The 16,061-nt window shown below is 32.3% G+C and overlaps 3 protein-coding genes across 6 annotated transcripts; 1 reads left to right on the top strand and 2 right to left on the bottom strand.

Annotated features, from left to right (window-relative positions):
- Nucleotides 1-106: 106 nt before the first annotated feature.
- On the bottom strand, nt 107-1,425 carry LOC138933160 (exosome complex component MTR3). The gene is made up of 4 exons (XM_070295703.1): nt 1,091-1,425; nt 738-991; nt 488-634; nt 107-411 (listed from the first exon to the last, which is right to left on the bottom strand). Exons 1-4 carry the CDS (start codon nt 1,308-1,310, stop codon nt 112-114), a joined length of 921 nt encoding a protein of 306 aa, XP_070151804.1. The 5' UTR covers nt 1,311-1,425; the 3' UTR covers nt 107-111.
- Nucleotides 1,426-1,754: 329 nt separating this feature from the next.
- Nucleotides 1,755-2,844, bottom strand: Det (baculoviral IAP repeat containing deterin). Its single transcript, XM_070296177.1, has 4 exons — nt 2,707-2,844; nt 2,271-2,471; nt 2,055-2,175; nt 1,755-1,943 (listed from the first exon to the last, which is right to left on the bottom strand). Exons 1-4 carry the CDS (start codon nt 2,730-2,732, stop codon nt 1,830-1,832), a joined length of 462 nt encoding a protein of 153 aa, XP_070152278.1. The 5' UTR covers nt 2,733-2,844; the 3' UTR covers nt 1,755-1,829.
- A 422-nt stretch (nt 2,845-3,266) lies between these two features.
- Nucleotides 3,267-12,053, top strand: Girdin (protein girdin). 4 transcript variants are annotated; one of them, XR_011446943.1, is made up of 24 exons: nt 3,267-3,799; nt 3,935-4,017; nt 4,145-4,454; nt 4,532-4,645; nt 4,760-4,947; nt 5,386-5,467; nt 5,533-5,711; nt 5,792-5,918; nt 6,005-6,128; nt 6,241-6,575; nt 6,668-6,949; nt 7,030-7,136; nt 7,234-7,425; nt 7,514-7,661; nt 7,738-7,920; nt 8,035-8,322; nt 8,423-8,623; nt 8,713-8,858; nt 9,004-9,096; nt 9,194-9,257; nt 9,515-9,623; nt 9,710-9,810; nt 9,896-10,279; nt 11,066-12,053. XR_011446943.1 is itself a non-coding variant. In XM_070295850.1 (23 exons), the coding sequence occupies exons 1-23, from the start codon at nt 3,743-3,745 to the stop codon at nt 10,154-10,156; spliced, it is 3,744 nt and encodes a 1,247-aa protein (XP_070151951.1). In that variant the 5' UTR covers nt 3,267-3,742; the 3' UTR covers nt 10,157-12,053. The 4 variants fall into 4 exon arrangements, 3 of the variants coding, with proteins under 3 accessions (XP_070151951.1, XP_070151950.1, XP_070151952.1); XM_070295850.1 differs by having other exon boundaries at nt 9,926-12,053; XM_070295849.1 differs by having other exon boundaries at nt 9,896-12,053.
- Nucleotides 12,054-16,061: the final 4,008 nt, after the last annotated feature.

The following is a 16,061-nucleotide window of genomic DNA, read 5'->3' as shown; positions in this document are numbered from 1 at the left end:
TATTTAGATAAAAAAAATATATAAGAATGAACAAATGCTTATATATATATATATGTATATATAGTTAAATAGGAAACAATTTCATGGCAATTTAAATACTATATATCTTCTTTATTTGGTATCTGTTTTTTTAATACATGGACGAAATGTTTTGAATACAGTCTTTACAAGACATTGTTCCAACAAGGGACATATGTCCTTATGAGCTTCGCTCAAAAGATCCATGGAATGTACAATAGTATCTGTATCGACGCTTCCCACTACAAACATTTCAGAAATTTGGCCATGTTGCGGAAGAGCAGCTTGTATTATAATCCCATGATCATGAGTTGTGCCTGGTACAGATTTTGTACAACAAAAGGATTCTTCCGCGTCTGTTGGATCCACTAAATACGTATTACCGTATATGCCCTATCGAGCAATGAGAAATTTCTAGTCGAAAGTTACCATAAATTTGTTAAAATTTAACATGCGATAATCTACTCACAACAGTGGACGCAGTGACTAGACCAAACATTGGCACACCGGCGTTTGCTAAAGCTAAACTAGCTGCCATTATCGCTGCAGCCAACGCAGAACCGCCATTGTCGAGAACTGTTGCGTATACATCAACTTGGAAATTGGGAAACTCTTGCTGAAGTAGAGACGCATAACAGTGAGTAATTATAAACGAATTTTCAAATCGTACAGTAAGTTAAAGTGTTTGAAAATTTTTGAAGACACTAAAAAATACATACCAAACACACTGCTGGTTCCAGAGCTCTTTGCAATATCAAACTGTACTCTTTCTCTTCGGCGTCTTGCTGATGCAGTTTCCGTTTGTGATGAGAAAAGGGTGCGAATTTGAATTCACAAAACAGTTCCCCTTGCACGCAATAACCAGTTTTATTGGGCAACTCTCTAGGATCGAATACTGAACATATGACTTTGGTATTTCCCAATTCGATGTACGCAGAACCTTTAGCCTGACTAATTATACCTGTTTTTAAAACTGATAAAAAAAAATTTTTTTTTTAAATATTCTCTTAAGACATCAGAAAATTCAACTTGTGGATATGTTCTAATTATAACTTTAATCGCATAACCTTACATATATTTCTAAGCTCGTTGTTTGATCGTCCATCGTGCCTTTTCGAAGCGTTAGGTTGTATCCCCTTGTCCTTCACTTCGGAATGAATATAAATATTATACGGAACAGAAGCTTCTGGTCCGTTAATGCGTTTTTGATCAACCGGCATTATATAAGTATTGCAACAGCAAAGTATGCGTGTAAAAATAGAACAATGCACTCTATATATAGGGTGTTTCATATTTAATTTCCTATAAATTTCTTGACTATTTGAAATAATCTGGAGTCAATTTTTCCTTAGTAAAGCCAACCTTTGCAAGAGTTTTGCAAGAGTTGTCAAATTATTTATTATATTTTAAACATCTTTCAAATATCTTTCACATCTATCAAAGAGAGTGCACTTATATCAAACGTTTAACAGAATACATTTTCTTTTAAGTTTTCTTGCTATGTATGTTATAAATATTCTCACATTTTTCTGATAAAAATTAGAAAAAGAACTTTTCCAATCACCATCACTTAGAAATATCATCAATTCCTCCATACTTTTGTTAAGAAAAAAATCTAAATTGATCAAAAAATCTATAGATAGCGAATCGCTCGATAAGTAAGATCTCCTATATATATATATATATTTTTTTTTTTAAAGTATTACAAAATATATTTGAACAGTTATTAGAAACTTTGGAAACAGGGATATGTAAAAGAGAAAAGATATTTTTATCATATCATGTATAAGATTAGTATAATCAGTTATTAGTTAATCGATGCTTTTTTTATTTTTTTGCAATACTTTATATGCAGATAATAGGTCACTTTTTGATGTTGCAGCTTCATTTTTTAATGTGGTAATTTTTTTATCTAATTCATTCATCTGCAAAAATAATTTATATATAACATTACTATTAAATATAAAGCAAATTAAATAAATTGATAACTGAAGCTAATACACAACTCGTATGTACACATACACAATTGTACTTACATATTTTTTTATTTGATACTTTTTATATAAATCATACATTTCATGTACCGTCCATTCTTTCTCGTCCTGCTTATTCAATTGTACAAATGAGCAATCTGATTGATGTTTCACATGTTCATCCCTGCAAATTAAAATAGAATTTCAAAATGCTTATTACAAAAAGAAATAATATATAATGAAAATGATAAAGTAATTATTTTATTGTGTACAACTGACCATGGATCATCGTACGCTTCCCAGCCATCGAGTTGTTTGCCACAAATAAAACATTCAACTAAATCAGGCTCATTAATGTTTCCGATAACATAAAATCCAGCAGCAACCATGCTTTTGGCATTACACTTGTCAGTTGTTTTAAAAGGCCAATTGTTGAATGTCTTTATTCTATTTTGCTTCCAGAAGAAAGACGTAGGATCTCTAAAGATAAAAATAAAAAGAGCTAATCTAACCCAATTTTTTAGCAATTTCGTTTGGAAAACTTGCTAAAAGCTTATAGCATCTACAACTGCAAATTGTGATAGAATGCAATTTGTGTCTATGCAAATTACGAGTGGCAAAGATAAAGATATATATATATATATATATGAGATGTTTCGGTTTACTTTTATTTCAAATATCTTACTTATTTTAAAACATGTAAACACACACTTACGGCATTAGTAAATTGTCATTATCCATATTGCTCGAATAATCTTGCCGCAATAAACAAAATGTGCAAGAAGTCCTTATATTTTATAGGCGATAAAAGTGATATTCTTATATCTGATAGTATAGCGGGAAACAAAACTGAAAATTTAAATTGTTATTCCTCTTTTTTTTTTATATATATAATTGACCGCGTTCGAAAACGCAATTTTCAAAACGCCAATCGTTACGTGTGATATAAAGTGATCGAGAAGACGCTAGAGATACTTCGAAGCATTATATTAACCAATCAGAATAAAGAAATTTTTACTCTTTTTGTCCTGATTGGTCAATGAAACGCTTCGAAATATCTCTAGCGTCTTCCCGACCGCAGCCATAAAAAACGCGAAAGAATGAGCCGTAATAGAAATTTGACCAATCAAAACAAAAGGATTTAAAATTTCTTTGTCCTGATTGGACAATCGATCGAACGCTATTCTGCTCGAAGAAGCGATTTTTAGAACACAACTTAGTCGATCGATCGGAGATAGGAGTTTGCGCGATATTCATCCTACTCATTCGCGATATTGTGCTTTGTTGTGAAAACGATCAACTGTCAGAATCGCCAAGATTTTTGTCTCGTATCGGCGTATTATTCGTTTGTAACGGAGTAAAGCGTCGGCTCGTTTGAAAAAGTACATATTTATACAATATACGAGATGCGTTCCTTCTGCGCGAACGTGACAAAATTGAAGCGATGATCCCCAGCTGATCGCGGTTGTTCGCCGCCGCTGTCATTGTGCCGCTTATGACTTCAACCAAACACACACTCGCATGTCTCCTTCGTGAACGATTAATAAATCCTGAGCAATTATTTCGACAGCGGCAGGATCGTAACATTGCGAAAGGGAATCGCGTAACGAATTTACAGAGTGGTGAGAAACGTTGCGAGGAATTGCTCGACGATTCATCGACAGCTCCGATTTCTTCATGACGGTGCTTCTGAGGAAAAAAATATCAACGAAATCCCCAAATGATAACCGTACGATTATTCTGTACGAAATATGAAGATGGCTTCCTTGGAGATTGACGACTTATTGACCGGACCCTTAGTTACTTGGGTAAGTCTTGAAAAGATTTCTTGAAAAGATATTTCAGATATTTGGATAAATTCGATCAGAAAATACAATCAGATTGTATATTTAAATATCGATTAAATTACATGACATGTTGATTGCACATTTTTGTTTCAATAGTTTGTTAGCTGCCTGGAAAATCCCAATGTTAATTATGAAGATTTAGTGGACGGTATTTTGTTGCATAATGTCTTCCTGCAAATGTAAGTGTACGATAAAAAGATTGAAGTGTCAGTTTGGCTTACATAGCACGTACACTTGCGATACATCAAGATATTAAAATGGTATGATTTTCAAGAAAGACAAAATCTGTTTGTATTATATTTATAGCAATCCAGAACCACTGCACGACGAAGTAGTGCCTTCTAATGGCAATCCTGTTGTTCGTACGAAAAACTTGAAGACTATAGTACAAAATATGAAGCAATTTTACGAAGAGGAGTTGGATCACTTAATTTTAAAATTACCCGATATCACAAATTTAGGAAAGGAACCGGAATTGTATATAGCAGATATGAAATTATTGCTATTGCTACTTCTTGGATGTGCTGTCCAATGTCCAAATAAGGAGAAGTTTATTACTAACATAAAAACATTACATGTTGATACACAACTTGCGATAGTAGAGTGCATTAAACAGGTGCTGTATCCAAAATATCGGTAATAAAGTATTTTTAATAAAATTTACTTAATAACATAAAGATTTGTTATGTATAGGTGACGGATTATCAAGATATAGTCATTACGCAAGATGCCATGGAAAATGCAAACATGGGTTTTCTATTTACCCAAATCAAAAAATGGATCCAAGAATTGGATTTATATCGAGAGGTATATTATTGTCTCAATTTTATAATTGCTTGTAACGAATGACTTTTTTATTCATGTTTTTAAGAAAGCATCTGTCTAATTGTTTATACAACATTACATACAACACAAAAACAGAAATGGAGAGATGCGGCGCTAGATGATAGCGTTGAACGAAATGATTCCTCCATCAGTGCAGAATCTGAGGAAATGAGTAAGATACAACAATCTCATCCTGTCACTAAAGCAGAAAGAGAAGATAATCATCATTATGCGGTTGAATTGGCCGATTGGAAATCTAAAGTTCGGAAACAGCGCCAAGAATTGTATGTGTGTCTTTCAAAGTTTTTTTTCTGCAGCTAATTTAATAAATTGTGATACAATTGACAAAAAAATAATTTCTCGTGAAAAATGTACAAAAAGATGTAGAATGAGTGTTTTTTTCACATTGAATGTTTCTTTCAAAATAGATAATTTTCAATACAAAAGTATATGAATCGTTATTTGATTGTGCATTGATGTAACCAAATTATACGTATCTATTGATTAAGTAATATTCTTGTTATATGTAATTATAATAATAATTTATAAAAATAATTTGTTTTATAAATAAAGTATACCATAGTTATATTTATACCATTTACTTTTACAACAAAATTAAGGAAATTTGTTTAATATTTTTGCACGAGTCATCCCGCCAATTTATAACTTTATTAGATGTTCCATATTGTAACTTTTTCAATACTTGGATAATAATTTTGCAGGGAGGAAAAAACGGAAGCTTTACTCGAATGTAAGGAAGAATTGGAGCATAATAAAACATTGCTTGTAAAATTAAGACAAGAGGTAATGTATATTTAGTAATATTTTTATAATAGAGAGGAGTTTATATATAAGATATATAATTTTAGCACCAAGAACTGATGCATGAAGCTCGTACTGCCAAATCCTACAGGGATGAATTGGATGCTGTGATTGAAAGAGCGGATAGAGCGGATCGTTTAGAAATAGAAGTAGCACGATATAGAGAAAAACTTACAGATATTGAATTTTATAAAACTCGGATAGAAGAGTTACGTGAAGACAATAGGTAATACATTTTTTATTTTTAAACAATAATATAATAAGTAGAACAATATTGCTACAAATCATTTATTATACATATTTAAGAGTTTTAATGGAGACCAGAGAAATGCTCGAGGAACAATTAAGCTTATCACGAAATAGAGCAGACAAAGTATTGGAGCTCGAATCTGAAATCATTAAATATAAGCAGTTACTTAATGATATGGCATTGGTAAGAAATTTCAAGAATTTTGCAATATTATAAATCTAAGAAGGAGCACATGGAATTATAGACCAAATTAAAAATAATTTTCTCAGGAACGTGCTGCTGACAAAGAAAAATATCAAGAACTTGTTGAGGAAAATACACAATTGCATCAATTAACAAAAGCTGCTGCTAGCGAGGCCGCATTAGCAGGATCTAGTGATTCCGAAGAACCAGGTGATCTATCAAATTCTGCATCTTGATATATATTATAAAGTAACAAAACACCTTGCTGTTATTATTATTGTTATTTTTAATAAATAAGACTAAATGTGATTAACTTATTTAGTACACGATGATAATAGACTGTCTGAACAACTAACGAGTAATGCTCAGACGCGAGCATTGAAATTAGAATTGGAAAATCGTCGTTTAAACACTTTGATCGATTCATTGAAAGAAAGTTCCTTTTACGAAAATTCATCTCGTATTTTGGAGTTGGAAAAAGAGATAAAGAAGCTTTCATTGAAGATTGAATCATTGAATGATAATAAAGAAAGACTCGTGCAACAAAATACCGATTTGGAATTGGTCTGCAAGCAAGCGTTAGAAGAAAACAAAAAACTTCAAAACACTCTTAAAAATCAACGAACTTCTTTTGAAAAACAACAACAAGAAATCCAAGTATGTTGGAACAAATTATACTTTTCTAATCATTTTATCTCAATAATAATAGACTTATATTATTATTTTGCCTTTCTCTTTGCCATCTTCAGACTCATCATGCGAAAATGATGGAATTAGAAAAAAATTATGATGTAGCAGTGAAAGAAAAGCAACGTGTTCAATTATTATTGGAGAGCGTGCAACGACGCGATGACGAATTGGAACGTACATTGGAAATGACGAATCAAAAAGTTGAAAAGTTGAAACTCGCTGCGAATAATGCCAATGATATCAAATTCAGGTGCCTTGATTTTGAATCGAGATTAACAACGATAGAAAAAGAAAAAGATGCAGCTCAACGCGATCTTTACAAATGCAGAGAAATGATTGAAGTAAATATTAACTAAATATGCTGTATTATAAGTATAGTATATACAACATATAGCATATATAATTTTGAATAATATTTTAGGAGAAAGATGTAGCTTTAGATAAAGCAACAAATATGATAGAAGTCTTGGAGAGAAAAATCTTGCAACTTGAGCAGCAATTACAGGATTATCTTACACAAATATCAAGGTACATTTAAAAAAATTTATCATTTGTATAATAAATTATTGTCATAATTAATATCTAATCTAATCCAGCAAATATTATGAAACAATTATTATTTTAGGTTGCAAGAAATTGAACGATCTAGCAAAGAGCTCGATTCACGAGCTGCAATTGATAGAGAAACTTTAGAGATACTTCAGTCTAATCTTGTAGCAGAAAAACTTAGCAATCAACAGTTGTATACAGTTCTAGAGAAACTTGGCCTTAGCGATAGTATATTGTTTTCCCAACCATTGGAAACTATATTGGAAAGGTGTGGCTAAAATAAAATTTTATGCGAGAAGAGATTCTTTTTCTCATCTTGCTACATTCCATATTATATATATGTAAATTTGTTGTAGAATTGCCCAAACACCAGAAATAATTAATCACATTAAAAAGTCGTTTATATCAGAGAACAGTGAGAAAACGACATCTGAATCAACATCCAATACCGAAAAAGAAAGTGATTTTAATAAGGCTTTGGAAACTATGATGGAACCTTTAAAGGTATATATTTACATTCTAAAGATGTAAAAATTATAATATGTTCTTTACTATATTATACTTTATTATTCATTTTCAGCAAGAACTGGAACAATTGCAAACAAAATTATCGCTGTCTAAAACGGCAATGGAGCAGTTACAGTCTGAGAACATGAAACTTGAAGTTCACATGACAACATTACAATCGCAAATTAATTCATTAACCGCGCAACATACCGCTTTACAATTGGCAAATTCGCAGCTTGTCGCGGAGAAAGAAGAGGTATGTATATTCCGTTTTTTTTTTTTTTTTTTTTTTGTCTTATTTTACTCTTGCACTGCGCTTGTAATCTACATATTGATGCGAATTTTATTTGTAATTATCGTGTATATTTAGCTTTTGAAAGAACGCAGCACGCAACAGCATATATATTCCGCGCTACTTCATGATCAGAACACTTTGCAATCATTGCACGAACAACTAAATAATGAATATGAGAATTTACGTCGCGAACGGGATGCCCTTAAATCGAATTTAAGAGATGTAAAAAATGAAGGTAGAACGTTGCGCGAGACTTGTGAGCGATTAGAAGCGAAAAATGAGACATTGCAATCTGAACGAGAGGCCTTAGTTAATAATACAAAGAGTTTAAATAATCTGCGAGGAGAGCATTCCAAGTTAAAGGTACTTATTTGCAAATGTCTGAAACATTCCATTTTTCGCATATATACTTTGTTTCATTGATATAAATGTACAATAGACTGTAATAGCACGAATATTTTAGGATGACTTCAGAAATCTATACACTGCAAGTGAAAAATTAAAAGCAGAATATAGGAGTTTGCAAGATGATCACAGAAAGAATAAAATCGAAGTGAATCGCTTGACTCTAAAACAAACCGAAATGCAGGGCGAACTTAGTATCAAAGATGAACAATGCTCGGATTTGAAAATAGAAGTCAATAATCTTAATGAACGATGTGATGTACGAATATAATTACATATAATGCGAGTATATGTAGCAAGTTTATTGATTAGTCTTATGAAAAATGTCAAATGTATATTCTTTCCTAGATGCTGTTAGAAATGAATTCTGGATTGGATAATGATAGACGCTCCTTAATGGAGCATATAAGTTTATTATTTGCGCAATATCACGAACTTTTAACACATTCGCTTCAAGATAAAGAACATTATCATATGGAAGAAAAATTGTTTGCGTTAGTATAATGGTTTAGTTGATATTATATAAAAATAAATATTTCATATTTTTTTACATATTGTTTATAAATATTTTCATTTAACTGAATAATTAATTTTTTTATTTTACAATATGTTTAAAAAATATTGACATGTGTATTGCAGAGATAAGGTTAATCATCTATACAGGCAAAAAGAAAAGTTGGAGGACAAGATTATGGAGCACTATAGAAAATTGAACAGTTGCACTACCAAAAAGTATATTTAGTAGTTTTATATAACCTGTGTCTTTTCTCTAAATTATGTGTAAGATACAATTTTTTCTCATAATAATTTATACGTATATTTTTAATAGAAAAGGTTTTGGGGCCAGTTTAGTTCGTAGAGTCAGGAAAGCTGGATCGGAGCTCCTTAATAAGGTAACTATAAGTAACTATAATAATTATTCATTTATTGAATAGTTGTGTATGTACACAAATTCTCCCTAAAAGAAATTTTTATATGATATATAACATATAAGTTTATATTTATATATTATTCTCATATACTTGTTGACCTCGCGCAATCTCTTCCACATTATAAATTTTTCGTCGGTTTATTTTGCTATTTAATATATATATCACATATTATCACTTTTAAATGGATTAATCTAAAAGAGAGTGTAAATGTTTATTAGAATCGACGCTCATGGACTGAAGATCCCAAACAATCGGATAGTAAAACATACGAGTCGGATACAGGCTGGAATGATTCCGATGCGAGTACCGATGATTATCGTTTACCCGGTAAATAATTTATCAAAAGAAATATTCATTTAAATGATTTTAATCAGATGATATCAATAATATAGCTCATCTTTATACAATTTTAGGACCGAGTAGAGTTTTCGGATCAGATGCGCTTGGACAAGCTGGTACCAGAAGAACGGTATATTATAATGACGACTCTCCACCATCGTCCGCTTCTTTACCTGTAAGTAATAATAATAACAATAAAACCCGTCGCATCGAATACAGTATTTGTTAAAATAATTATTGAATAATGATAATTATTGCAGACGGATAGGTTGCTAAGCGAATCTTTTCAGGAGCAAGGAAACGACGCTGTACAGATGGAGACGAATACAAAATCGGAAACGCAAGTTGAGTCACGGCCCTTTTTGATTTATAATAAAGTATCGGCGGTCATAAATGAATCAAAAAACGTCAGCAGTAATTCGATGAAGGACGCAGCGCGGGATGAAGTACTCGCGGAACCGCCCGTTGACAAGGAACCAAAGACCGGGAGTCCGATATGGTACGAATACGGTTGTGTATAAATTTTCGCACTGCCTTCGATGCTTCCATTAAAATGTTGAAGATGGAAAGAGGAAAAGAACGTATAAAGTCTTTTCATATGTATATATTCTCGTACTTTACACGGAATTTGCAAGAAAATATACGTAAGTATCCTTTTTCCGAGTTTGATGCATATTTTTCCTTGTTAATTTAATTGCGTACATTTTGTATTCTATAAAAGCTACGCGAGTATTTGTTCAATAGTATCGCAAAATCATCAAAAAGTGTTACGATACTAAAGAATTATTTCTTAATAAGTAAATTTCTCTTAGTAAATATGAACTGCCGTATAATTAGATGTATTGCTTGCAAAATTATAAAATGGACTTAAGAATATAGTCTACACAAGTTCCTAAAAATTATTTGTGTTAAGATAAGTTGAAGATATATATGTTTATCATTGACATAATTTAAGAATTTTTCACGTAATGTGTTTCTTTCAATCTTATTTATTTCTAATCCAAATTTTTTTAAGTTTTTTCATAATGAATATGACTCTTTGTATTCTCTCTTTCTCTTTCTTATGAGTAAAAGAGAAATTGGAAGAATGTAATTTGTTGATCAAATATTTATGAATTATTTTCGTGAATGACTGACAAGACATAAAATAACAAATTTACAGTAATTGACAATAGTGTGCTCGATTTTATTTAATGTTTAATTGGTTCTATTTTTACATATTTACATATACGATACGCGCGCGCGCGTGCGTGTGTGTGTGTGTGTGTACACTCTCATTAAAGGTTTTTAATATGTATTGTACATTGCTAAAATTGTATACTATTTATAATGTACATGCATTACATACTTATTTGCTGTTGATATAGATAACATTCTTAGGCTTATATCCTTTGAAATATAAGATAAAATTGTTTTCTTTTTCTTTATAGACGCCAAGACTAGTGTAGTAGACAAGAATTTACTATACTAACAATAAGAATAATAGCATAAACGTGCATTTATTTTTACAATTACACTGATTACCTCTTTGTCATTTGGCTCTTATTACGATAAGCGCCGCTAGATTACATTTTTACGTTTTGATAACTTATATTTTTATAATAATTGTGTGTATTAATTTTTATACGAGTATACATATAGATAATATACATACATTTTCCGTCTTAAAAAATTTTATTACGCAATTTTACATAACAGAATGTAAATGAATATTTATCGATCGACATATTGAATAACATTTATCTTTTAACGTATATTCTTGCCATTTTCAAGATTCATATTATCTTTTAATGCGTCTTCCTACAGAAATAAATATAATATCGGTACGCGATATCATCTGTAGAGTTACAATTATATCGCATATTAAATGAAAGAAGCATTTAAGATACCAAAGTATTCTTGCTTCTATATCTCACGAAGTAAATTAACATAATAACGATAAGTGGGACACCGATTGCGGCACATGCGATCAATGATGAGCGTTACCATCCTAATTAAATTAATATACGATTTGAAATAATTGGTCGCTTCTTATAAAAATGCGTTCCGAGTAACATTTAATTGACTAATCAGGACCTAGGAGCAAAGATACCTTTGTCCTGATTGATTAATTAAACACTATTTTAGCTCAGGATTTCTAAACACATCCTAACAGTATTCTAAGAGAGCACGTTATCAAACATAGCATAACGCACATAAAGAACATTATTGTAAGTACGATTCTCAAATATATTTTCTAGAGAAAAAAAAACTACAATCTTTTTCTTATAATGAAAAGATCCTAACTCTTTGATAATTATAAAATATATATGATAATTACAAAATATATTTCTTGTTTAGAATGATATGATAAGATGATTAATTATTTCTAGAAATATATTTCAGAAATCTTTTGGAAAAAAATAACATCTTATATTTACCATGCCTTTTAATTAATCAAAAATTGATAATTAATAATAATAATTCTAATAACTATATTAAGATTTATTATATCGTCTTATATTAAGCCAGCATCTTTTAATTCGCGATTGTTAATTATGTACATTGTTTTACGATAATTTGTTAAAATCGTTTCGTATTTTCAATCAGAACTATGTGTATTGAAAAAACATTTTTGCATCTCGAAATAAGATTATTATTACGATATTTTGATCTCGCCTGACTTTTGCGAGAAATGAAACAGCTGCGATCATCTACGACATTTCAGTCGAGAATCTCACGCATAGTAATGTTCACCGGTTGCCTATCCCCTTCGTTTTTTGTCGGTTTTTCTGCTATTAGCATTAGGATGCTTTGGTCAAAAAATTGTCCATCGTGCGACCCTTTCCAAGTGTTTCTCAGGCTCCTCCTGCAAATTTGCATATTTTCCAACCAAGGAACTACGTTCCTTCGTTAAGCACGTTCCGCTAACTTTTTTTTTCTTCTCTCGCACGATGCGGAGATATGTTCTAAGGCTCGTATTCATATCGCATATTTAGCATTATATATTTTGGATAATAATTTTGATTTTAATTTTTACATTTAAAGAGAGAGATAGGAAACTTTATTATAATTAGAACCGACCAAAGATATGGCGCATATTAATCTCTTTATAACACTTTTTGATATTTCTGAATAAGAAAGAATTAATATTTTTTACGCATAGAGTAAAAATAATTAAGATCATAGAGAGATCATTTCAAGATATTCCAGAGTTGTGAATTTCTGTACTATGTGTGTGAATATATGATGAAATAATATTTCATAATACAATATATTACATATATGTACGTATGGATGCATATAAAAATGATATTTTTATTCTCGAAAACACTTTGTATATAAGGCAATTCTATTTTATATTCTCTATATTTCTTTCGTGTAAAATTATCGGTATTGTACGAATGATGGATCAATCTCCTTTAAAGAGAAAAAGTGAAGTCGTTTAAGAATTAACGGTACATTCGCTTGTAATGCAGGCGCAATCGGCATCGCTCTATGCAAATCTCGAATAACCGAGCGAGCCAGCGTCGCGACGCCTTTGGTTTCTACCGGCGCTCTCTCACCCTTTCACGGATTACGGAGCTATCGCAAAAAACGTCCGCCTCGCAGTAACGGTCTGCCGGCAAAACCTCCCTTTCCGCCTTGCTTTTTCTACGTGCAAAAATAAAAATCTCTCTCGCGCGCTTTTCCTACCGATCCGAAGAAAGACTATGGGAGTGGGGAAGAGAGCGAGGAGAGGCACAGAGAAGAGAAAACATACTCTGAATGAACGGGAGGAAAAAGGATGGAGGGCGAAAATAAAAGAGGAGAGCAGAGGGTGGCGGCAAAAAGAATCGCAGTGATGTCGACGAAGGAGGAAAAAGAACAGTCCGCAGTAGCGAGAAGCGACGAAGGATGCTTAAAGGAAAGAGTTGAGAAAAGGGGGAGGGAAATATTTTTAAGAGATAATCGAGATTTCGAGAATTTTATGTTTCGAGAGAGCGATCCTATATTCAATTTAATGTTATTGCGAATTTAGAGAATGAAGGAAGAGAAGGAAAAGAGAGAAAGAAAGAAAGAGATAACCGTTGATAAAAAATTTTGCGATAGATATTTTTGGAGTTTAAAGTCACTTTTTTGTTCAGTGATAATGTATGAAAATGTTAATAATCTGAATTGAAAGCGATCGGTAAAAGAATACGCTTTATCACAATTTTGTATCAATAATTTATAATAATACTTTGGAATTTTGTTCCAACAGTACTATCGGATGTATACAACATCTGTATGCAACGCTATACTATACATATATTTTTAAAAGATGGAAAAGTTTTCAGTCTTTTTTAATATTTTGATTATATATATATATATATATATATATATATATATATATATATATATATATATAATATATTATATATATTAATGAGAAACATTCTTTTATCTATATTTAAAAATTATTGCGGTTTTAAAACTTTTTATCACTTCTTGGCGCATTATATCCCAAAGACATGAGGATTATCCAAGTGAACATTTTCCATCACGATTTTCTTGTATTACCCCTCGTCGCGTGACGACCCTTCAACATCGAAATACTGAGGCATGCGTGCCTCGAAAGGGGCGAAAGGAGCGAAGAGTGAGAAAGAAGATTCTAGGGGGTAAGACGTGAATTTTATACGGAACCACATGCTGAGGATTTTGGGTACCACCCTGTAAAAATGTCGGTTTCTCCGCGTGTAGGTAGGTAAAGAGGCAGGCGTATATTTCGCAGGGGTTGCACGGTGCGGCGGCTAAGGGAGGTCGCAGAGGGAGAAAGGAAGGGGCACGAGGGAAGATGGGTTTTTACGATGCGCCCTTCCCATCGTTCCATCCCCCCTCATTCCTCCAGTCGTTCCCCGCCGTCACGAGGCGCGCAGGAGGCGCGTTTTTACGACAGCCGCGACGAGACCCGGGGAGGAGCTTGTCTATACCACGACGATACCGGTAAAACGAGCGGAAGAGAAGAGATGAAGGGGGGAAACGACGGTTTTCGCATCGTTGCTGTGGACCCCGGTGCCCGGTGCTGGAGTCTGCACAGAGCACGATCTCTGGCCGATTCGCGCGGCCACGCCTCTCGTCGCCCCGATGGCCCCGATGGCCCCGATGGCCCCGATGGCCCCGATCCTCTCGATGGCACGTCGCAATCGGCGTGCCCTAGCTGGATTTTAACCCCCCGGATTGGCCGGGGTTACGAGCTGCTGGGCAACGATGCTAATCATCCGTCACGGGCAAAAGTAGAGATCGCTTTTGCTCTTTGATTCTAGGACATGTCGTTAGGCGCATTTTAATTTCTAAACGTAGTTACACGTAGTTTTAATTAGATGACTAATGTTTAATTAGACATTCGGATATTATTCGCTTGAAGATACAAAATAATCTTTCTCCGTGAAAAAATTTTATCATATGTAATAAAGAAATTATTTAAATTTTTCAGGGGAAATATTTAACGCTCTGTTCTCCATAAAGGATTAAAATCGATTATTTCATCAATCTTGAAAGTGTTATACGAAATGTAACGTGATAATTAATATCAAGCTCTAAATTAATAATTTATGGCATTTCATGTACATTGGAAGGAAATTGCAAGCCTTCCGTTCTCAAGTTCTCCGTCAACGCTCTAAAATTATACGTAACTTACAAAAGGTAAACAAAAACGCGATACTCGTATATATCCATCTCTCGATTATTTATTATTAACGCAATCACCGTTGTTTGCTATGCTTTATCCGTGATATAATATTGGGACGTTCTAGTTTTAGTTTTTCCTCTCAAGCGTATATATCTCGTAGATTTGCATTTTTTATATTTAAACAATAATTAGAAGGAAAAATTATTAATTTTTTTTACAGTTAAATATTTGACAAAATTTTTAATATGTTTTTGTTTCTTAAAATCATCCTTTCTTTTTCAGCTGTATCGACGACGAATTACTCTATAGTTTTTAAAGCGCATCATTCATATAGCAAATTAATGACGAAAAGGTTTTTTTACACAAGTTACATATATACAGGAGTTGGGACGTAACGCGTTACGTGTAACATCGTTACCGTTGCAGTTACTTTTCTTCGGTAACGATCGTTACTTTTTTCTGTTTGTAACGGTAACGGTAACATCGTTACATTTTTACAGTAACGATAACGAATTAGCCGTTACCTTTATCGTTATTTTTTCGTTCTTTATTATCTTATATCTATTCACAATAGATGTATTTTTTGAAAAAATATTGTCTAGCCTTCTATCATAGGCTGCATTCCGATAGTCACTGCCAGTACTGAAAATCTATAGTAACATAAATTATAGATTTTACAATACCGATAGTGAATATTGGAATACGCTCTTAATAATATCAATATTTCTCTTATCAATATTTAAAAACAATGTCCGATAAAAATTGTCGACAAAATTGAAATTTGTAAATTACAATTT

The sequence above is a fragment of the Polyergus mexicanus genome, unplaced genomic scaffold (assembly GCF_030449975.1).
Source record: "Polyergus mexicanus isolate NDT 795.1 unplaced genomic scaffold, iyPolMexi1.0 SCAF_5, whole genome shotgun sequence".
In the NCBI taxonomy this organism is placed as follows: Eukaryota; Metazoa; Arthropoda; class Insecta; order Hymenoptera; family Formicidae; genus Polyergus; species Polyergus mexicanus.
Note: the sequence above shows the minus strand (reverse complement) of the source record. Positions and strands in the feature narration are given on the sequence as shown.

Coding starts and splice junctions, on each gene's coding strand:
- LOC138933160 (XM_070295703.1), bottom strand. CDS start 1,310: ATGAAACACCCTATATATAGAGTGCATTGTTCTATTTTTACACGCATA. Junction 992..1,090: donor CAACGAGCTTAGAAATATAT/GTAAGGTTATGC, acceptor TTTTTTTATCAG/TTTTAAAAACAGGTATAATT. Junction 635..737: donor TGGAACCAGCAGTGTGTTTG/GTATGTATTTTT, acceptor TCTCTACTTCAG/CAAGAGTTTCCCAATTTCCA.
- Det (XM_070296177.1), bottom strand. CDS start 2,732: ATGGATAATGACAATTTACTAATGCC. Junction 2,176..2,270: donor GAAGCGTACGATGATCCATG/GTCAGTTGTACA, acceptor TTTAATTTGCAG/GGATGAACATGTGAAACATC. Junction 1,944..2,054: donor AGTATCAAATAAAAAAATAT/GTAAGTACAATT, acceptor TTATTTTTGCAG/ATGAATGAATTAGATAAAAA.
- Girdin (XM_070295849.1), top strand. CDS start 3,743: ATGAAGATGGCTTCCTTGGAGATTGACGACTTATTGACCGGACCCTTA. Junction 6,129..6,240: donor TAGTGATTCCGAAGAACCAG/GTGATCTATCAA, acceptor TAACTTATTTAG/TACACGATGATAATAGACTG. Junction 6,950..7,029: donor AATGCAGAGAAATGATTGAA/GTAAATATTAAC, acceptor ATAATATTTTAG/GAGAAAGATGTAGCTTTAGA.